The sequence below is a fragment of the Saccostrea echinata genome, unplaced genomic scaffold (assembly GCF_033153115.1).
Source record: "Saccostrea echinata isolate AGI-Se365-2 ecotype Australia unplaced genomic scaffold, CSIRO_AGI_Sech_v1 ptg000047l, whole genome shotgun sequence".
Lineage (NCBI taxonomy): Eukaryota > Metazoa > Mollusca > Bivalvia > Ostreida > Ostreidae > Saccostrea > Saccostrea echinata.
In genome coordinates this window covers 2639808-2662173 of record NW_026889796.1, presented here as the reverse complement: position 1 = coordinate 2662173, position 22366 = coordinate 2639808, and the positions used below count along the sequence as shown (strand labels likewise).

Genomic DNA, 22366 nt, shown 5'->3' with positions numbered 1-22366 from the left:
CGCAATCTCTGATCTAAAATATGCAATTATTTACTGATAGAACCGTTTCTGAGGATTACAAAACATATTTTATTTTTTAGATCAGAGGGTGCGCTCATATTATTTTTCTTCTCTGAAAGCACTTAAATATACATGTTTTCCTTAAAATTCAAGAACATTGCTATTCCATTAAGCTTGTTTTCCAAGACCTGGACTTTAAGGAGAAAAATTTTAATAGGAAATGAAAGCACCAAGTCTCTACTTTATCTTGATGTTTAAAATGGAACATAAATTGTTAGTCAATAAATTGGTATATCTACAGGGCCATTTTATGCATAAAGTGAACCTAGCTCTTTCAAACCTTATTGCACATCTATTATGGGACATCTCATATTCCAAACGTTGAAAGGCTCCTGTGTAAAATGTTAGTTTGAGAAAGAAGATACATGTAGTGATATGACAGACAGACGGACAGGGACAGCAACCGTACTTTCTTGATCAATTTTTCCCGCCGAATAACGAAAAAGTAGATGTCATCACTGACAACGCTTTAAGTGATACTCAAAATCCGAAATAGCGTGTTTTATCTGATGATGATTGTAAAATTCTGTGGCATTCGCCCTTTCGAAAACAAGACGTCCATTGGCCAATTCGTTCACCTGAGTCAGTGACCATGTTGTTCTTCATCAGATTTTTCCCTATTTATTCCTATATAAAACTTAGATCACATACATGTATTGATGCCAAAACCCTTCCCCGGAAGTCATGATTTGTACAAACTTGAATCTACACTACCTGAGGATGCTGTCATATAAAAATGACTAATCGTGCCTTTGCTGTTCTTGAACCGGAAGATTCTTAAAGATTTTCCCTATGCAATGTTTGTTTGTAACAGGAGAGGAGAAAAATGCGACGGACCAGACCGGGGTTCGAACTGCGGTTTGGTACGTCGCATTTTCTCCTCTCCTGTTACATTTGGTGCCGTGCCATACCCTAGAAGTGACAGTGAAAGACCTTCCAGGGAAGACCTTGGGTTGATGTCTTTGGGGCCAAAGACCTTTAGGGAGGGAGGAATGCTGCGATCAGACTGGTTCGTTCCCCATGGCCAGATAGCTCAGTTGGTAGAGCACCTGACTAGAGATTCAGGGGGTCTGGGTTCAAATCCGGGTCTGGTCCATCGCATTTTTCTCCTTTTCTGTTTGCATTTGGTGCCCTTCCATGTCCTGGAAGTGACAGGTTAAAAGACCTGCCAGAACATCTGACTGGAAATTCGGGGCCCCGGGTTCAATCAAGTTCTGGTCAGTCGCATTTTTTCCTTTCCTGTTACATATTCCTGAAATGAAAAACTTTGATCGCCCATTGTGGTCTAACCCTACCCTCAGGGTTAGGATTTGAACAAGCTTATATCTACACTATGTATTACATACTGGGCCCAATGGTTCTTAAGATCTTTAAAAGATATCATTAAATTTTCACTTATTATTGATTATCTCCCTTTGAAAGAGGGCGATGGCCCTTAATTTGAACGAACTTGAATCTCCTTTACCCAAGGATGTTTTGTGGCAAGTTTGGTTGAAATTGGCTCAGCTAGTGGTTCTGAGGAAGATGAAAATGTGGAAAGTTTACAACACATGACACACGGACGCCGGACATTCACTAAAGCCTTTGGCTCAGGTGAGGTAAAAATTACATTTTGCATAATAAATGTTCTTTTTATTAGTCTATCATAATCCCACATAACTTAAAGCCTTGTTGACACAAACAATCTTAACAAATGATAGGGTTCATGGTTTTTCTTTGTCTTATTTAAGTAATAAAAAATAAGAATGTAAATTCTTCAAACACAAATACGTGTATTATGATGAATTTTCAGGAATTGCTTTCTTACGAGGTTCCCCTCCCTCTTGTAAGCCTTTTGGATACGTGTATTCTATACAATTGTAACGGGGTATTCATGTACTAAAGTTCTTTATCAGCTAGAACCGGTACATTGTCTACTTCTGACGAAATATTATAACATGCACCCTGAACGCATGTTTGGTTAATGCTTTACTTTGGAGCATTTTCACGAAACAAAACTACTATTACGAACGTGTTAGAAAACAAAAGTACATGTACCTACCTTAGCCGGTTACCAAAGAGAGTAGATCGGTTTTAATAATGCAATAATACAAACTGTAACTTTGGGAATCTCCGTAGCTTAAGTGTTTATTCTGTTTGAATTTGCCAAACCCTTAAAATATTCTTGATGTTAGCAATGCCAGTTCTATGTGGCTTCCATCTCTCCTGCCAACCTTCAATAAAAGAATGGGCCCCGGGGATAAGAAATGCTATACTTTATTACGGGTAAATCTAAGAACATACAACAAAATCACAAATCCCTTCAACAATCATTGTGAATATCTCAAAATAGGTACAGGTTCCAAGGAAGATTAACTATCAAGGTTCACCTAGTGAACCTAGACCTTATAATTTAGAAGATGGGTATCATACTTAATCGTATTAAGCAAGTCAAAAAGTTACAAACTGAAACTATCGTGACCTACTTTTGGGTCGCAATGAATTTTTATCTTAAGCTACATTAACTGGATTAAGTTTTGATGATTGAAGACACAACATACAATGTACATACAGTGTATGTTGCCATAAAATTCTTAATTTGAATAATGTTTATATTTTATAGATTGTCACATTGAAACCTCAACACATACAAGCATCAGCTGAGGTTTGATGACCCTAGGTGTCAGAGAGTGTCCGAGATGAAAAGATTTGACGATATTCAAAAAGTAGGTCATCAGCATGGTCTACTTTTGCGAGGACACAGCCCTAGTCCCATAAGAAATCAGGAAAATTTGACCTATTTTTTTATTTACACATTTGGATGTATTGGCCATGTCAGAACAACTACTGGAGTATCAGCTCTGTACCGTCCAACTTTCCTGACATTTTAGATTGGACTTGTGACTCCTGTATTGAAAGTACAGTCAAATCTCGTTATCTCGAACTCGATGGGACCGAAAAAAAACTTCGAGATATCCGAGATATTGAGTGTAAAATACTTAAAGAATGAGTAGTTGGGACTTCCGAATCACTTCGACATATCCATGGTATTCAAGACACCGAAGTTCAACTGTACATTTGATCGGCAAATCGATAGACTTTATCATCCGTTCATTACCGAAAAGCATTTTGGAGCACTTAATTTAACAAGTTTGACTGAATTAAAACTTAATCATGAAATATTCATTTGATGTGTTTGATGTTCCAGAAAATGAAATTAACATTAGTATATTCAACACTGAATTATCTCTTAATAAGAATTCACCGTTATAACTGATCAAGAAACATAAAGAAATTATGTAAAACCGAAACATACATGACAAGAAATAATGCAAATGTTTTAAATACGATTTGCTGTCGGAGTAAAAGGCTACAAAAGCTTGAAATTGCTGTGTAACTGTTTCTTTTCATGGTCAAGAGCGATAAAATTATAAATGTACAGTTATCAACAACTTTCGATCATCTAAATAAAATAAAAGGATGCAGTTTACCAAGAAGCACAACATACAACAAGGATATTGTGCTGATGGGTACGGTATGTACATAATAAAATTAAATTATTATTATGCAAAAATTAACTATAGTTGACCTTCATATGGCACTGTGGCAGCCCAAACTACTTTTTTTCTGTTTTTTTTTTTCTTGAATCCTCGGATATCTCGAAGTTTAATCTTGGCCCCCTCAAGTACGAGACACTGAGGTTTAACTGTATCATACTTTGGGGGGGGGGGGGGGGGGGTATGAAGTTTTATGTCTGTCAAGCAAAGACTTTTCAAGAACACTTGGTTTATTGACTGACCAACATGTGCAAACCAATATGCTCCCTTTTATCATAGCAGGGCATAATTATAATCAAAGTTAAATAATGCCGTTACTTGGGCAACAAACCTATGACAAAAGCATGCTGCAAAAATAGTCAGTTACGGTTGATTTAATATTAGCTATGATTACGGGGTATATATGAATTTATTATGGCATGCAGTAAATTAAGAATAAACTAATGAAGAGGCATTTTCGCACATTTTAATTTCAGTACGGTGTGCTATGGCACTACACTGATTATACACAACCTTCTCTGTAATACTACTTGTTGACTACACACACTTATGTTTATACATAATTTACAAGTATCATACAATATACAAAAAAAAAACTAAATATGGTATCATGGAGGGTAAAAATTGATCGATATCACATGTATTTTAAAATCAAAGGCATCTGGGTTTAAATGTTAGGAGTAACCATCCTCTATGTATGCTGGACCAATTAAGGAAGCTCTAAACGCTTACTAAAAGTGCTTTTTTGGACTTGGAGAAAAATCTATCATATATAAGTGTGCATATTGAGATTATTTAGTTCATTTTCAGCAGAGGGTACCTGCCTTATTTTTGCAGGAAAAATGTTCAAAGACAATGGACTATTCGTGAACAGAAATTCTGTTGTTTCCTCAGATCGGGAAAGTTAATGGAAATAATGATTTCAATTACTTATTCTTGATCTAATATAATGCTAAGAATATCTTAATCTATTACAAATTGTGCAATTAACAGTAAATAATCATTTTTTCTTCCTTACTTCTAAGGGCAGATCACTCTAACTGCATAAAACTACCCCACAAGTAGAACTCTTTAGTGTGCAGTGTTAGAGCTTCCTTAAAGGAGAATGAATTCTATGAAAGAATGAACAAAAAAAGGTAGTGTAAGGTGTAAGATACTCTTCTTAAGTAAAAAATAAAAATAAGACAAAACTTAGAACCCCAGACTAAAGAATTTCATTTCTGTAAAAATGGAATAACTGAAACAGTACAATATACCAAGACACCTGCACCAAAGAACACACAAATTTACTTTCCTATCCGACATTCAGTTAAGTACTGGTTAAATTACACTTCTTTCATATTTTGTATTCTTGATGCTAAAAGAAATTCTAACTTTTTGTCAAACTATGAAGTACAACATATTTTCTCAACACTGTGGAAAACTTGAACTTTTAGGATGCCTGCTTTCAAATGCTCCTTACACAAGTACAACATTTGTACTTAAGTATTTTCATGCGACTGTTCATAATCCAATGGTAAAAGTTCATGTAACCTTATATTTGTAAAGTGAGAAAAGTAAAAAAGAAATACTAGAATATTTAGGGTGTTAAATACCAAGTTTTACAGGAAGTTTGGATAGTGAAATATTTTTATGTCATCTAGCTAATATCTAATACAATTAGGAGAAAAAAGGTATAAATAACAATAAATATCAAAAGTAAAATTCAAATAAAGTATTTTGTTTGCCCCATTAAAACTAAAACACAAACATTTTAATCAGATCTATATGAGAAAGAGTAAAGCTTTCATTGAATTATGCATAAAAGCAGACACTTCAAATTCTTTCCATCTTCTTACTGTCTTCTTTACACGACAGCACCCAGTGCATATGTACATTATAAATAGCACTTTTAGTTTAAGATCACATTCCTCTGGAAAACACTTCACATGTACTTACAGTCATGTATCAAAGAAACAATTCCTTTGTATGAAAAGTTGAAATATATTCCTATTGATTCCGGTACTACAATATATATGTAGATAAAGACTAGACAGCTATCCTTTTTAAATAGTGGTTTGAAATGTGTATGTGTACCCTTCTAAAATCACAATGGAATTTTGATATAATACTTTCTGCATTTGAGTCAAGATTGTACACTTTAGGCACTGAGAATTATCTTCACTGCCTCCTAACTGGGAGGCTTCATGAGTTTACTGTTGTGGTCGTTCACACTGGAATGTTCCATGGGGGTTTGGAGGGAGAATGCCCCGAGACTGACTGTGTCATCCTCATGATAAAGTGTAGTAGCACTGGGGTAACTGCTCAACAGTGATATAGAGTCCTGTCACAGAAAAAACACTCATTAAATTAATATCAATCAAAGGTCATTCATCATATATAATTACTATGGAATCATTTTAATACCTGGGGATCAATCTTTATAAGCAATCAAAATTTGATGGTTTCTTCTTAATTTCATGAGTAGCTTGTATAAACAGAAGATTCCATAAAACTAATATGTCAACAAAGTTACTGTTTATATTGATGACATTTTTTGGTTAAGGGTGACCCACATAAATTAGTCCCTCAAAAACAATTATGATTCCACAATAAACTGCTTTGCTTACGCTCTCTTCATTTACAAGTACTCACCGTGAGGTCCATACAGCTGGCCTGTCTGCGGTTGAAGAGATCACCACCACGACGTGGTGTTCCCATCACATTAATTGTGTTGTGGTTGTTTTCATGGGAGAATGGACTGAGAACAGTGGACACTGCTCGCTTTAATCGACTCGGTGTTTTGTTGAAGGAAAATGCCCTACTCACTCTCTTGCCCAGTCTGTTGAATATAACATTCAAATGTTGATTTTTTGGAGGGAAAAGAATTTCTATTTTGAAATCATATTTTCTTAAGTATGTTCCCTTGTTTTAACTGCCTGTTGCAAAGCAACATTGGTGTGCTTTTTAAATTCATTTTTCTCCATCAATATTTCAATTTTGCACCATTATTACACAGTTTTAAAGGCTAGATTATAATTTAATTGCTAAATTTATACTATACTGTTCTAATTTTCTCTAATCTATATATATTCATATATTTTAAGAAACTCACTTAGCAGCCCTGCTGAAAGTGCTCCTACCCAGAACACTGGTATTGATTTGTAGATCTCTTCCCTCCACTGTGGCTATCAAACCTTCCTGTTTTAAACAGAATGTTGAATCAGGATAGATTTTAGGTAATCATATTTAATCTCTCTTTTTTTTTAAATAAAACAGTAAATTTCTGTATGACAGAAGGAACTACATGTATCTAATCCAACACCTTTGCAACCTGTCTCCCATAAATTCCAACCTAAAATTTCTTTCCCACTTTACTTTTTCCCCATTTCTTTACACTATTCAGTTTGACATCCTGTCTATTCAAGCACAAAATTTGTGTCCCAGTGCATGTTGGATTAGACAGGTTTCATAATAATTTAATCCCAAAAGTCAGCAAAAAAATAATGGCAATAAACAGTCTTTGTAAAAGGAAGTCAGAGCAAATATTTGTTGTGATTTACAACCATTGCTTTACTCTGAAAAAAAAAGTTCTGGTAAAATAACAAAGATTCATAATACTAAACTGTAGATTGTCTTGCCTCTCTTTTGAAATATCCTTACAATTTTAAACAATACAAATACAGAGCCCTGTGATTGCTTAGAAAACTTACATGATCAGCCAGACACCTGGTCTGGGCAATAGACCTGGCTAATGAGGTCAGAAAGTGGAATTTATTGAAGTCTGTCTCGTCAATCATGAAGCTGTATAACTTGTCCTTGTCATCTGTATGAGACCTACAGATGATCCCAAAACTGTTCTGACAATCTGAAATGAAAGACACCAGCTTCCTTTACACAGATTGAAGCTGTAAGAATTCTACAAAAGTATAAAGTATGACAAGTAAATCTTTTTATATATACAACTCTACATGTACCAGAAAACAATATACATGTACATGTATGTAGAGTGGTTTGCTGATATACTGTAGGTGTTTGGATCATTAAAACTTTTCACGTGAATTAAATTTTATTTCAATGTTAAGAGATCATTATGATGCATGCAATGAACAGGATTCTTATACATGTTTAATTATAGTTAAATTTTCACACGAAACGAAACAAATTTTTGTATCCCAGTCAGCAATATGGAAATTTTCTTGTGTCACTCACAAAGCAACTAAATATCAAGTCACTTTTAAATATTTTTGAGCCAATATCGAAGAAAATTTCAGATAAATGTAACCATGACAGTTCATTACCTTCTGATTCCCTATAGTTAATAACCCGTTTGACTGACTTCAGCTGTAGAAGACCCAGATGTTTGTATGGCTTCTGGGGACTCCTCCGAAGGGCGGGGCTCTTTGCTGTACTGCCATATTTGGTTCTACGCTTACAGATCTAACAAAAAGTCCCATACAAGAGTTATAGGTTTGTCTTAAAAAATCAAAGATATTGTGTAAACTTTTTCATTTCTCATAGAGAAATTAAACATTTTGAAAATTTATCCAGTTTCACCTATCATCAGTAAACTTTACCCTACTATAAAGGTAACAAGTACTGCCAGGAAATTTTAATGTTATCAGCATTACATTTTTTCATATCTTGCTGATATTGAAAATTAATGCCCACAGACCTCCAGAGTATCTGTAAAGAGGAACAAAGAGAGGGGGAGACTTCGTCCACATAGTTCATCTGAAAGTTCTATCACATCAGCCTTGCTCACAAAACTACGATGGGAGGAAAGAAGAGTAGCCTGCAATCAAAATCAGCTGATGTAGAAACTGCAAGTCTATGACATTATTTCAGTAATTTGTTGATTATTCCTATGTTTGCATCGAAAGAAAGAAAATTGACCTTCTCAGAACAAAAAATATGTGTGCTGGTTTTTTGAGTATTAAAATTTTGCTCAGATATGACTCTATTAAGGGATTGGTACATAAACGATTGCAACAAAACATGCGATTATTATGTGTAAATGCGACAAAGGAACCTATAGGTACAACTGTCATCCACAAGCTGTGACAGCAGAAAAATGGTCACTCAGACTTTTAAAGATACCCTATATACCCGCCTATATAGGTCAAAAATCTGTCTGACTTACAGGCCAGTTAAAGAAACGTTGATAATTTTCTGGATGGCGAAATGTATTTTTTTTTTAACAACTCCGACAGTTATCTGACAAAAGTTTATTATTTATTTTTTAAATTATTTATATATCTCATGCTGTCAATAAACTAGATTTACTGTAAAAATCTATCATTTATTGGTAAAACTGAATTGTGAAAACACAGGTAAAAGCATTAGAGCATTGATCTGACAACTGATTCTGCCTAAAATTTGTACCCACTTATAAAAGGGTCAATGACAAATCCCTCTGACAATACAGGGTTTTTTAGGGGTCATAGGGGGCCTGTAATAGGCCCCATTCCCAATGGTAAAAAGTGTGTGTTTTTCCCAATTTCATCAAAGAAAATTCCCAAAAGACAATTCAAAACATGACATTAATGTCAATTATTCTAAATATAATAGGAAAAAATTAAACTTAAATTAAATAAAACATCAGAACAGCAAACAATTAAGTTAAGCTGATTTTCAATAAAGATTTATTGAATGTAAATAAGTCAATAAATGCCTTGCAAATAAAGAAATGGCTCCTATTTGAATTTATCTCGAAAAATGTGAATTATGATATTTTTCCCAATTTTAACTAAATGACACTATTTTTTCCCAAATGGAAAGGCCCAGGCCCTTGATTTTAAGTCCTAAAAAAAACCTGCAATACATAACCTTAAAAAAATACAACCTACTTACGGTACAAGCAGACCAAATTTTACAGTAATTCATATCCACCCCCTTACCCCTTCTGCTATGCAGGTTTGTTTTTACTTTATGATATACATCACATGTACATAATTCCACAATATGATACTTACAGGACAGTTATCGATTTCATTCATAATATCAAACATCACAACCTGGTTCTCTGTTTTTCTTTTATCTTCATTGATATGTCTGAAAATAAAAAAGAAGAAGAGATTTTACTAGTTTTCATACAAAAACAAACTTCTGTCTGTTTCTACAGCAATGATATGTTAATACGTTATAAGCTGTTTGTAGATGATTTTTGAAGAACAAAATTAACTTACGTCATAATTTCTTTAACAAGGTCTATGGCATTTTCTAGTCTCTCATAATCAGGATTATCTTTGCTGGTTTTCTTTATTATATCTAAAGAAGTAGTTCACAACAACATCATATTTATCTTATTTAAAAGTCATCTTCTTCACTTATTAATAGGTATTCCCTCAAGTGTACTGTGAAGGATATTTTTAGCACTTTTCAAAAAAAAAACACCAATTTTTCATTAATGTACATGTAAATCAAGGAAGGAAAAAAATCTCTTCTAGTTATAATTTAATGCATATACAGTAAAACACGCTTATATCCAACACGCTTAAAATGAATTGATGCTTATAGCGAAGTGATTTTCATTCCCCTTGACTTTAAAATATATCAAACACTACGTACATACATGTATAACGAATTACGCTTATAATGAAGCAAAATTGCCCATCCCTGGCACTTCATTATAAGCATGTTTTACTGTGCATTAAAATTTGTCTAATCTGGATGTTGTGTATTTGGAATCTAGGCTATCATGATGAAATCTTTTAGTCCCTTTTAGTAAATTTCATTGTTTAAATGTTATATAATCTAGAATGTTGTCTAATCCAGCCAATTTCTGTGGAACCAGTATACATGTAAATATTCAATGTAAATGACCCTTTTTAATCCCATTTATCCAAAAAAGGTTTGAAGAGTGTTTGCTCTATCCTATTTCCAAACCAGGGGCATATTGGAAAATGTTCAAAATTTTGACTTTTTTTCCTTCTATCAAAGTTTGTATACAGAAATAATGGGCAGTATAAGTTCCCTGTAGCTTTCTTTTTAACAATTCAATATCCTCATACTTATGTTTACATGTAAAACTTTATTCATGTATCAAACAGAATTTTTAGCTGCAAATTAAATGTTCAGTAATTATGTGCCAAGTCAGACTTACCTCCAAGCAGCAGTGAAACACTGGGTAGTCTCTGTACAGGCCGAATCAACAGCTCTGTCAGACTCTGACGACCACACTCGGGTTTACTCCGACACACCTACAGTATAGGACAAACTTACTGATGACCAAGAAGTGAGGAAATAAAAATTCACATGTACTGGCACCAATAAAGATATGAAATTCCATTTAACAGGTTCCCAGAAACATTCAACTTTACAAGAAAACTTTAAAAGGAATGGTTAGTTAATACAAATTGAATTTAGAAAATCTGGTTAATTGAGTTTTGTACATGTACCCTGCACCAAATTATCATAACAAACAGTTATAAACAGAAATCATTTAATTAAATTCAATTAATATTTCATTAAAAATGAAAAGGATCAAACAGAAAGCTAAATCTATAAATGTTCTCTCCCAGGGAGAGAAGTATTTTCAAATACAGAAATTCAATGATAAATGAATCACTTAAATATTACCAGTCAGTATGTTTATGTTTGAATTTTACTTACTTTGAGGAAAGCATGAAATCTTGTGTTTGTTTTATCACATTTAGCTATGGTTTCTTTTGTTTGTTCGAAGTAATTCACAAACGGAGGATATGCCTTCAGCATTGCTTCAGCCTGCAAAGTACAACATTGTATCTACATGTATAAAAGTCATTTCCAAGCATCCCTATTTGAATTGCAACTTTGCAAGTCATGAATTCAAAGACAGAAAAACAAAAGCATTCAAATAAAAACCAATAGAGGATCTTTTCCCCAATGTTTGCTGGGTATTAACATATTTTATTACACTTTGAACTCTGACCTCTTGAGATAATCTGGCCTACTTACATGTTTTGATATGACCTGACCCACTAAGCATTCTTCTGTCCAGTTCTCCATCATAGCTGTCAGCTCCTCTTTGATTTCACAGTGAACTTTGTAGATAGGGGGAATGTTGCCAAATATCAGCTTGATATCTTGTGGGGCCAGAATAGCACCATGGTATTGATTGGGTTTTTCTATTTCTGATTTAAAAACCTGCAATTACATGGATCATGACTCAGGATACATGTACAATATAGTCTAGTCAGGTAAAGGTTCTGTCATAGTCTATTCTATTATTATAAATTTCAAAACATAGGTAATCAGAGATTACAGAGCTCACCTCAACAAATGTTGTCTTTAAGTAAGGCAAAGTCCCACACTAAACTAATAATCTAGGAGTGTGCATCCCTAGATGCAACATTTTATATGCAATTTTGGTCTGATAGGGCTTGCAGTTACTTGGGAATGGACTTATCTGAAAACTTAAAACTAGTCACTCATTCAGAAAATGTAAGTCAAATCCAGCATCCGAAGCAAGTTTTGAGATTGTTCGTCCCTTGATGCATCATCCATGCAAGTTTGGTTCAGATAGACCTTATAGTTACTTGGAAATGAGATCTGCTCCAAAAACTTTAATCTGGTTACTCATCCAGAAAATGTAGGTCAGATCCAGCATCCGAAGTAAGTCCAGTAGTGTAAATCCTTAGATGTATCATCCATGCAAGTTTGGTCAATATAGGGTTTATAGATACTTGGAAATGACATCTGCACCAAAAACTTTAACCTGGTCACTCATCCAGAAAATATAGGTCAGATTCAGCATCCGAAGCAAGTCCAGTAGTGTGCATCCTTAGATCTATCATCCATGCAAGTTTAGTCAATATAGGGCTTATAGTTACTTGGAAATGACATCTGCTCCAAAAACCTTAACCTGGTCACTCATCCGGAAAATATAGGTCAGATTCAGCATCTGTAGCAAGTCCAGTAGTGAACATCCTTATATGTATCATCCATGCAAGTTTGGTCAATATAGGGTTTATAGATACTTGGAAATGACATCTGCTCCAAAAACTTTAACCTGGTCACTCATCCGGAAAACATAGGTCAGATTCAGCATCTGTAGCAAGTCCAGTAGTGTGCATCCTTAAATGTATCATCCATGCAAGTTTGGTCAATATAGGGCTTTTAGTTACTTGGAAATGAGATCTGCTCCAAAAATCTTAACCTGGTCACTCATCCGGAAAATATAGGTCAGATCCAGCATCTGAAGCAAGTCCAGTAGTGTGCATCCTTAGATGTATCATCCATGCAAGTTTGGTCAATATAGGGCTTATAGTTACTTGGAAATGAGATCTACTCCAAAAACCTTCACCTAGTCACTCATCCTGAAAATGTAGGTCAGATCCAGCATCCGAAGCAAGTTCAGTAGTGTGCATCCTTAGATGTATCATCCATGCAAGTTTGGTCAATATAGGGCTTATAGTTACTTGGAAATGAGACCTGCTCCAAAAACTTTAACCCGCTCCAAAAACTTTAACCTGCTCCAAAAACATTAACCTGGTCATTCTATAGCTGAAATTGCAGCATCTGAAACCTTGACTGGTACAATGAAACACACTAGAAGCATCCTCCATGCATCTCTGACTAATATAGGCCATAGAAGTACTTGAAAAGAAAACTGCTCCAGAAACCTTAACCTGGGACGCCGAGGGTATTACATCAGCTCCCCCAACTTCGTTGAGGTGAGCTAAAAATTACGCTTCACTACATTTTTTTTTTTTAAATTATATCAAATAAAACAATTCTTACATTTAAAATGGTGTGCAAGATGCCAACGTAGTTCTTTTCTGTTTGGAGTAATTCCATGACAACCTGTTGTCTAGGTGATAACTTAGATGGCATAACTTTGGATTTTTCTTCATTTTCAGCTGTTTCTTTATATAAAGAGAAAATTAACAACCATGTTAAAATGATATACAAGAAATTAGAATTGAGACTAAGATATACAAATTATAGATTGAGGCAATAATACAAACCTTCATATAAGATTTAATCATATTTGTTGATTTACATATGTATTCAAATGGCATAGGAATTCACATATCAAGTAAGAATTGTGTGTGTTTTGTTATGTTTAGTCTGGGTTTTTCCCTTTATCTTGTAAAGGCTAGTATATGAGTCCTTGAAGTAGAAAAATCTACATCCATGTGGAGTTTTTTTTTTACAGTCATATAAGAAAAAATTTTAAGAGATTGGTCCAATGAACATGATGAAATTTTTGGAAGGGAACTTATTGGTCGTATTTTCATTATTTGCAATAAAATTCAATTATAATGTTTTATTAGCTAATGATCTTTTTTCTTTTTTTTGCGCAATAGGCAAGAATAATCTATGTAGTTAAAATGTATTCTTTTAACTCACATCGACATGTCCATGGTATTCAAGATATGGAACTTTGAGATAACGAAGTTCAACTGTACATATCAAAACTGAGTTACATGCATTTAGGGTTTTAAAAACATGGTTCTGGAACAGACTCGGCAAATCAAATTGGGTAAGTCAGGTTAGCAGAACACATTTTTCCAAACCTCAAAGTCTAGCAGCCAGGGTTGTCCCTAAGAATTGAAATAGGAGGGGACATTAAAAAAAGTAGAAGGGGGTCTGGGGTTCCTCCCCTAACAAGGGTTGAGGTGGAATACTAGAGTAGTTGGCGGATAACATCATTATAGGCGGGAAATTCCCTGGCCCCCGGATCTTAGGGACAACCCAGAGCAGCATTTTCACAAACATTTTTAATCACTTTTTTCATACTGCATATGCCAATAAATTAACTGTTTGACAACTTACCAGCTATAGCATCTGACTTGTCTGGAGTATGTGAGGCATCCAGAAATGAACTTGGACTCATGGATATACGACTATATTCACTGCTGGACCGTCGTTTGTACAATGGGGAGTCCAGCTCTCCCTCTGCAGCTAGCTGTGCAATATTCTCCTTTAACCTCTTTCTTTTCCGTGATTTTGATCCAGATATAGATCGGCCAGGAGTAAATACTGACTCAGCATTTGTTTCCTTTTCAAATGGAAACAAAAATTCAAATGCATCTTTGCTAGCCAAGTTCTTCTGATCTGCTTCATTCTCCTTAAAACTTTGGTTTATCATAATATGGGGATTATTCCTTAAGTTGCAATTCAAAACTATAGATATCCATTGACCAATAAGTCAGTATATTTAATTTCTATGGTCTAAGATTTCACATGCCTTTATGGTATGGGGAGTGAAATGCTCGTGTAAGCAATGATCCAAAAGATGATAAATAATTAAGCGTCATCAAATTTTAAGTTGACTTTCAAATATAATTTGATATATAGACTAGCATCCTAAAAAATAAACATCACTTGATGCCTGCTTATTGAACATTCTTTGAACAGTTCTGTTTTACGATGCTCTTTATTTTGGTCAATGATGCAACCCATAAGTACATGTTAACACAAATATGAGGCAAAAATCTTGACTTTTGATAGCAAGATAGGCCAAGGGTTTGTGAGTAGTGGAGCAGATCAAAAACAAGTAAAATACACATATGACATATTTTATCTTGAAAGCAATTATAATCAAATGAAATATTTACTGCAATAACAAGTGCTCATCCCTGTTCATCATCTAAAAGATTTTGCTACAGGTATATGTATGTGATGGATATTCTGTATTTAAAAAGAATTACTAATAAGTTGTAAAGGAATTATTTTTAATGTACATTATAAAAACAACAAAAGAACTACCAATTTACCTTCTGATATTCATAAAATCTTTCATCAGAACATGCCTCAATTTGTATACTCCCCCAAAACCACTATAAATATAAAACAATGAACAGAATTTTAAAAAATGAATAGGTAAATTAAAATTCTACTCACAAAACTGAGTAAGCTTGATAACTGTCATGTTATATTTTTCCCAAAGGAACATTTTTCTCCAGATTGCAGTTGAAGACTTACCTCTGCTCTGACAATAAAATGTGGTAGCACTATATCTTTAGGAAGCTCTGGTGTTTGCTGGTCATCCACAACTAAATGGGTACAGTCTTCATCACCAATCTCAGCAAATATTCCACCTAAAAGACCACAATAAAATAACACATCATGCAAAAGTCAGGAACGCATCAAATGGAGATTTCATTTGACCATGTTTAATAACTTAAGTATCTGTAAGAAAGTCATATTTTGGGGATAGCTGATTAAACTGATTTCTAACTAAATATGCACATATTCTCTATTTGAACATGACAGGTTTACAAACCATTTCCTGCAGTGACTTCTTCCATATGCTTTTTATCCTCTTCACTAAAACCATAAAAACACAAGCAGCATTTGTAGAATGGAGGAACCCTGTGCTGCACCTGTAAGAACAATACACCTGGTTGATGTGTATACGATTATTATACATGTACGATAACTTTCTTATCTGAAATATTTTATTGTTGGATATGTACATGTATATCGAAGAAAGGCAGATATTTAAACCTCTTATATTATGGAATTTGAAATACCCCTTGAATATTTCAAACTCTGATACAGTGGTTCCCGTTTTTTCGAATAGTCAAGTTGTCAGCCTAGTTTTATCCAAATAGCCGAAAATTAGAATAGCCGATTGCTCCATACCGAGTCCAAAGATAGATGTATAGAGCTACATGTATTGATAATACATCGTAGCAAATTTCAAACTTGCACTTTCGTTTTCTTTTGACATGTTTACTTAATGACTTTACTAAAAATAATTTATTTCACTTACTTATGAATTTAATATGAAATTTTTTTTCAAATAAATTGACGTATAGAATATATTCTTTGATAGTTATTGCCATCTTTCTTCAGCACGTTTACATTCCTTCTTCGATGGTCGCCATTTTGGAAACGGAAGTAGACTAAATGCTTGACTAATAACCGTAAACTATTTTTCCCTGGATAGATTGTAAATTAAAAATAAACAAAAATATTAAATATATGTAATTATTTCGTTTTTATTTGTTTCTTTAATACGGTTACGTATTTTATACTGTGTGTGAGTTTACCAGTCTCGTTCTTGTCTGCTGAAGAGAGATTTTGAGAGCCATGTGGAGAAAGATGGTATGAATTTTGAGACGTATTTTTATAGAACGGACCATTTGTGATTTTTACCATAAATTTTGCACTGAAAAGTGAATAAATATTAAGCCAATTGACCAAGTTAAACGATTGAATAGGTTTATTTCATTATCCAAGCAAATTGTCATACACAAGCTAATCAGTTCAATAATTAAAATTTCACGCCGAAAAAATTGCAAATAATTGTCATAATTAACATGTGCATCATTGAACCCAAGCTGATCACCACAAACTGTAATCAAAACTTATCTATTTACTATGCCCACTATTGACAGGTGCCTGTGTGCGTCCAGGCGTAACTAATCCCCTCATTGTCGTACTCAAGCCAGTCAAGGTAATTGGTGTCAAACTGTGTAAACAAAGGCTTCACATACGAAGTTGGAGGTGTGAACAAGGTGCTGATTATCAAAAAACACTATGATAGTCCAAATTTTTGTATCGGATAAAACGAAATTCCAATATTTTCTCATCAGAATATCAGGTGAAATTATTAATAAATATATAAGAAATGGTTTTGTGCTCTGATATTATATTGAAATAGCCGAAATATTCGTTAAACCGCTATCCGATAAAATGGAAGCCACTGTATTTGAAATATTTTTTACCCCTGACATGTTCCAGATTTTGAGGACTTACCATTTTTTTCCACCTAATTCACCATCAAAATTTAATTTTTACTTAATTTACTTACTTTAATTAGTATCAAGACAAGTCCTTTACCTGAATATTTGCTACAAAGAGTTTTCAAGTTATCAAGTTATTAAACATGAGTGATTAATATCTTTATCAATATACCATTTTTTCATCTGCCTTCATTCCAATGACATCCCTGTCTGCCCATACTTTGTAGATCCAGTCTGTTTTCACAATGGGAATTTCTAAACTACTGGCAAGCTAAAACATAGAAAATGTTTTCTTACAATTACATCTATGTCATACAATGAGATAAAGAAATGCTCACTACTCGATTCAATCTGAGGGCTTTCTTTCTTTCAAATTCTACACTTAGGAACAAGTAATTTATGTAGTTGACAATTTTCATGAAAAATTAGCAGCTCAAGTTGTAAATATAAAATCACAATATATGCAGGACTTAATTGATGGTATAGACAAATAAACAGAATCACAAAACCTGCAGCGGTTGCCTGTAATTCAATATTATTATTAGATTGTCTTCTCAACATTACAAGTACTCACCCTATATTTAGGACCATCTGTGCAGTCTGCAATGAGGTGGGTAACTTTGGAGGAAACATCTCTACGTACACTTCCTCCCATGTGGTGCACTATTTCTGCTAAAGGCCTCTGGAAAAGTAATCCAATTTGTAGATCTTAAGTTATACACTACTTGCTTCAGTTATAAAAGCTTTCCAATTAATTTAATTTCCAATTTTTTTTTTCTAACTATCAATGACAGTGCATTGTGTACCATTCAATACCTACTGCGTGAAATGACATATTATTCAAACTATATTTTTCTAAAAGAGTATTGTCTTTAATATTATACATACAGCCTCTTGTTTATCCAACCCAGTAAAGCACAATATAACTCCCTCCATAGCTGTACAGTATAAGGGTCTGGAATGACATGGTATCTCCTGCAAAAGTGGCCACAGAAAATAAACATCAAAATGACAAGTTTGAAATAACAAGGTTTGACTGTATATTCATTAATATTCTTTGTGATTCTTAACTTCTTATCACTATGTATCAATTTAAAAGTAAACAAGAGGCCCATGGGCCACAACCCTCACCTGAGTAACTTTGGCCCTGCTGTTATTCATCTGATTTCCCCCTTGTAATACAGTGAAACCTGTCTTATCCGACATGCTGCGGGAAATAAAATCAATGTCGGATTAGGCAGTGTGTCGGATTACCCAGTGTTGAATATTTCTGAGCATTATCATATGTGTCAGACGACTTCATACAAAAAAAAAAATCATTTTTCGTTAGGTTAAGAATACACTTATATTTAATTGTCAAAGTGTTTGCATAATTGTGTGTTTCTTTGCTGTATAAAATAAATCTGATTAGCATTTCTTTGAGAAACAGCGTTTGTGATATAGCATTAGTAAACTCTGTACTTTGTAGTAATATACGATGTTTTTCTTTTTTTTTTAATGGCCAAAACATGGAACTGCTGATTGCTTCGAGATGTTGCAGTTTAATTTTTACTTACTGACAGTCGATATTAAAGTAAATATTTCGTCTACCTTCTCTACACAGTGGTATTATTTTTTTCTACAGATTTTTGCCATTGTTTATTTCTCAACATAGACTGTGCTATTAATACCGTCACGCGACTTTTCATACAAACGGGACGTAGCTCTAAAACTGTGATTGCGATTGAATTTTAATCAAACAGACGTAATATTTTAAATTTAATGGGCAACTGAAGACGGTATTTTTTGCTTTCGGTGAATCTTTTATGTACACAGCCTCGCTTGATTCAGTGTATATTAATCCGGAAATGAAGCGTTTTCTATACGACAAGATGCTGCCTTTCAAATTGTGTATTGTGTTACACAGTAGTTCGACGTACTCATTTTTTTTTTCATAACATGGTTCTACGAAGGACCGTGAATGCATATTTGATTTTAATTTCAAGCTGAAAATCTTATTTATTCTGTAAGGTAAAGGCGATCTAAACATCACGTACTTTTTTATTTTCTGTCGCGTGGATGCTATTTTTTCAGTGCGAGAATAAAATTGATAACAACAGGGACATATATATAACAACAGAGAAATGATTGCCTAATTTTTAATTCAAAAACTATTCGTTTATAATTGCTTACATAAACACTTTCAAACTCGTACGTGTAATTAACTACTCTCTAAGTAGACCAATCTTGTGACCAAACGAGACATTCACGTTACCTGGCCAGCGGCTAATTACGGTACAGTGTAATTATGTCGGATTACTCAGGTGAAATCATAAAGTAATTATCTAGTTCTGTTGACAAAAAAGCGCCGGAATTCGGAATGTACAGTGGTCGGAATATACAGTGTTTTATTCTATATAAATTATAAAGAAAATTTTGGGAATAAAATATTAGGTCGGAAAGTCCAGTGTGCCGGATTGCACAGTTGTCGGATTGCACAGTGGGCACTGTACCTATTGTGGCCCCACCCTACCCATGATTTGAACAATTTAAAATCTACACTATACCATGATGCTTCCACATAAGTTTCAGCTTTTCTGGTTCAGTGGTTCTTAAGAAGAAGATTTTTCCTATATTAATATATTTCAATGTAAAACTTGGATTCCCTATTGTGGCCCCGCCCTACTCCCAGGGGTCATGATTTGAACAATTTAGAATCTACACTACCCCAGGATGCTTCCACTTAAGTTTCAGCTTTTCTGGCGAAGTGGTTCTTGAGAAGAACATTTTTTAATGACCCACCCTATTTTTGTCTTTTCCTGATTATCTCCCCTTGGAAGGGGGCTTGGCCCTTTATTTTAACAATTTAAACTCCCCTTCACCCAAGGATTCTTTGTACTAATCTCGGTTAAAATTGGACCAGTGCTTCTTGAGAAGTAGTTGAAAATGTGAAAAGTTTACAGACGGATGGACGACAGACAACGGGTGATCAGAAAAGCTCACTTGAGCTTTCAGCTCAGGTGAGCTAAAAATAAGTTTTAAAGTAAAACAAGGCTAGCAAAAGGTGGGGGTTTTTTTTTTGGTCACCTTGTTTTCTTTGGCACAGAGCAGTATCACAGGGGGGCCCACAATGTTTGCCTCAGCTTTATAGAGATTGTGAAAAACATCTCCCCCAAACTCAGACAAAACAAACACTGTCTCAATTTCAGAAGCCATGTGAATGAAGTCCATCCCTGTTTCAGATAAACGGGTCTTAACACCCAAAGTCTACAAAAAAAGTTAACATGAGCAATGTACTGACAAGAAGGAAAAAGAATTCAACATTAAATATAAAACATGATCTGGTCCTATTTGACATCTTGCATACATCCTCTATGCATGATCTTTTCTTTATATATATTTTCAACATTTTATGACATTTATAACATTTAACAAATTACAAATTAAAAACAAATTAATTATTAAGATTCAACTCTCTTATTTTCATTTTGAGGTAGAAGGATAAGAATCTCAAATATTGATCTCATGAATATGGATAAACATTATTACATAATGGTAATAAACAAAAAATCGTGAAAAGAGATGATTTTCCAACACATTTCAGAATGTGCTTCAAAAATTTCACCTTGAGAGCTTGTCGCAGATCTTCATTTTCTTGAGTCGCTTCCCCTACTAAAACTACCTGCATGGGTCTATCCTCTATAATAATAAAAAAATCTTTTTCAAGTGATATAGAAACAATCACTAACTTGTTGTAAAGTTTGGAATGTGTACTTTTAAATCTTACTGAATTTATGAGTTTTAATTACCAAGTAGTAAGTCCTGAACTGACCTTATACAAAATTATCACAAGGTTAACAGCCATATTTTAAGGTAGTAAATTACAATTCTTGGGAAAATGTGAATGAATATAATAACACTCAGATAGTACAGAATAAATAAATTTCAGTAATGTTTAATCATTCTGTTTAGCGTTAGTGTCTGATTAGATGCAACATGCACTCCTCTAGCACACTTAATTATAAAAGAATGACAGATCTATAAATATGCACCATATTATGATATTTTTTGGTTCAAATATGTGTGGTATTTAAAATACATATACGATAAATATTAGCATATGATTAATATAATTAGTATTACAGAGTACGGACTAAAATGCAAGCATATATATCCCTCAAAATCTAAAAGATGATGTATCCAGACATGTTATAATATATAGTTTACTAAATTATCATGATATAATGTATATGCTCTGCTACATTTTGCAGATGACATACCCCTCATAAAATGTTTGTAGTATGACATTTTTGTCATCGGTGAGTGCTTTAATTGAAGTACACGAGTTGCCCCAATTTTATATACTATAAAAGAACGATAAAAAAATAACTCATGGGAAGCAGGTAAAATGACATAGTAACATTGCCTGAAACTCTCCAAGGATATCTGTTTGGTGTTTTTTTATGAAGTAAAAGTTCACTTCAATGCAAAGAGATTCAACTTAAGGTGTCCAGATTAATTTCTCATATCAAACACTCCAAAATTAAATATATATGTATCAGCTAGTCTGACAGTGACCATTTGATACCTGATAAATGCCAAAATATTAAGGTCATAAAATCATACATTGACATACAAATGACTTTTATAAAAAGATAGGCCTAGACCTAAAAGTTAAAACACATACATGTAATGATGCAGAGAACATCATTTTGTGACAATATTACAGCAGGAGACGATTTAAGATTTTTGTTTCATTTACATGCAAACATCAAAATATATAAAACAATACAAAATCAGATTAATTGTTCTACCGTCTTCTTTCTTTGAAGCCTCAAGAGGCTTGGAATCTGTCGCCATTGTCGGCTATATTCCTTCGAAAATGGCGCTGTTTAAATCGTACGATGATTTTGATTGGCTGTTCAGTTTCTCTCAGAAAACTAACTCGTACTCAAAAGTATCAAACGTCGATAATTATAACACAATACTGCTGGCATTTAAACGATTAATTTTTTTATATCTACTTTTTAAAAGAAATAATGGTAGACAAAAAAATTATTGGATATGATTAAACAATATTTGAAAAATAACAACCCTGAATTATATTTCATTGAACGAGTTAGCTTGAAT

At 33.8% G+C, this 22366-nt stretch overlaps 1 protein-coding gene and 1 non-coding gene across 3 annotated transcripts; one reads left to right on the top strand and one right to left on the bottom strand.

The window, feature by feature from the left end:
• The first annotated feature begins 1082 nt into the window (after positions 1–1082).
• Trnas-aga (transfer RNA serine (anticodon AGA)) lies at positions 1083–1155 on the top strand. The gene has a single exon. It is a non-coding gene; the product is annotated as a tRNA-Ser (tRNA).
• A 2885-nt stretch (positions 1156–4040) lies between these two features.
• Positions 4041–22134, bottom strand: LOC133202911 (protein ECT2-like). 2 transcript variants are annotated; one of them, XM_061338774.1, is made up of 23 exons: positions 22051–22134; positions 21517–21600; positions 20862–20935; positions 20324–20503; positions 18146–18232; positions 17832–17939; positions 17430–17528; positions 15790–15889; positions 15489–15604; positions 15281–15343; positions 14337–14562; positions 13299–13423; positions 11514–11702; positions 11190–11300; positions 10681–10777; positions 9764–9845; positions 9551–9629; positions 8251–8370; positions 7877–8015; positions 7289–7443; positions 6691–6776; positions 6231–6417; positions 4041–5919 (listed from the first exon to the last, which is right to left on the bottom strand). In XM_061338774.1, exons 1-23 carry the CDS (start codon positions 22094–22096, stop codon positions 5767–5769), a joined length of 2706 nt encoding a protein of 901 aa, XP_061194758.1. In that variant the 5' UTR covers positions 22097–22134; the 3' UTR covers positions 4041–5766. The 2 variants fall into 2 exon arrangements, with proteins under 2 accessions (XP_061194758.1, XP_061194759.1); XM_061338775.1 differs by lacking the exon at positions 21517–21600 and having other exon boundaries at positions 22051–22128.
• Between the last annotated feature and the right edge of the window lie 232 nt (positions 22135–22366).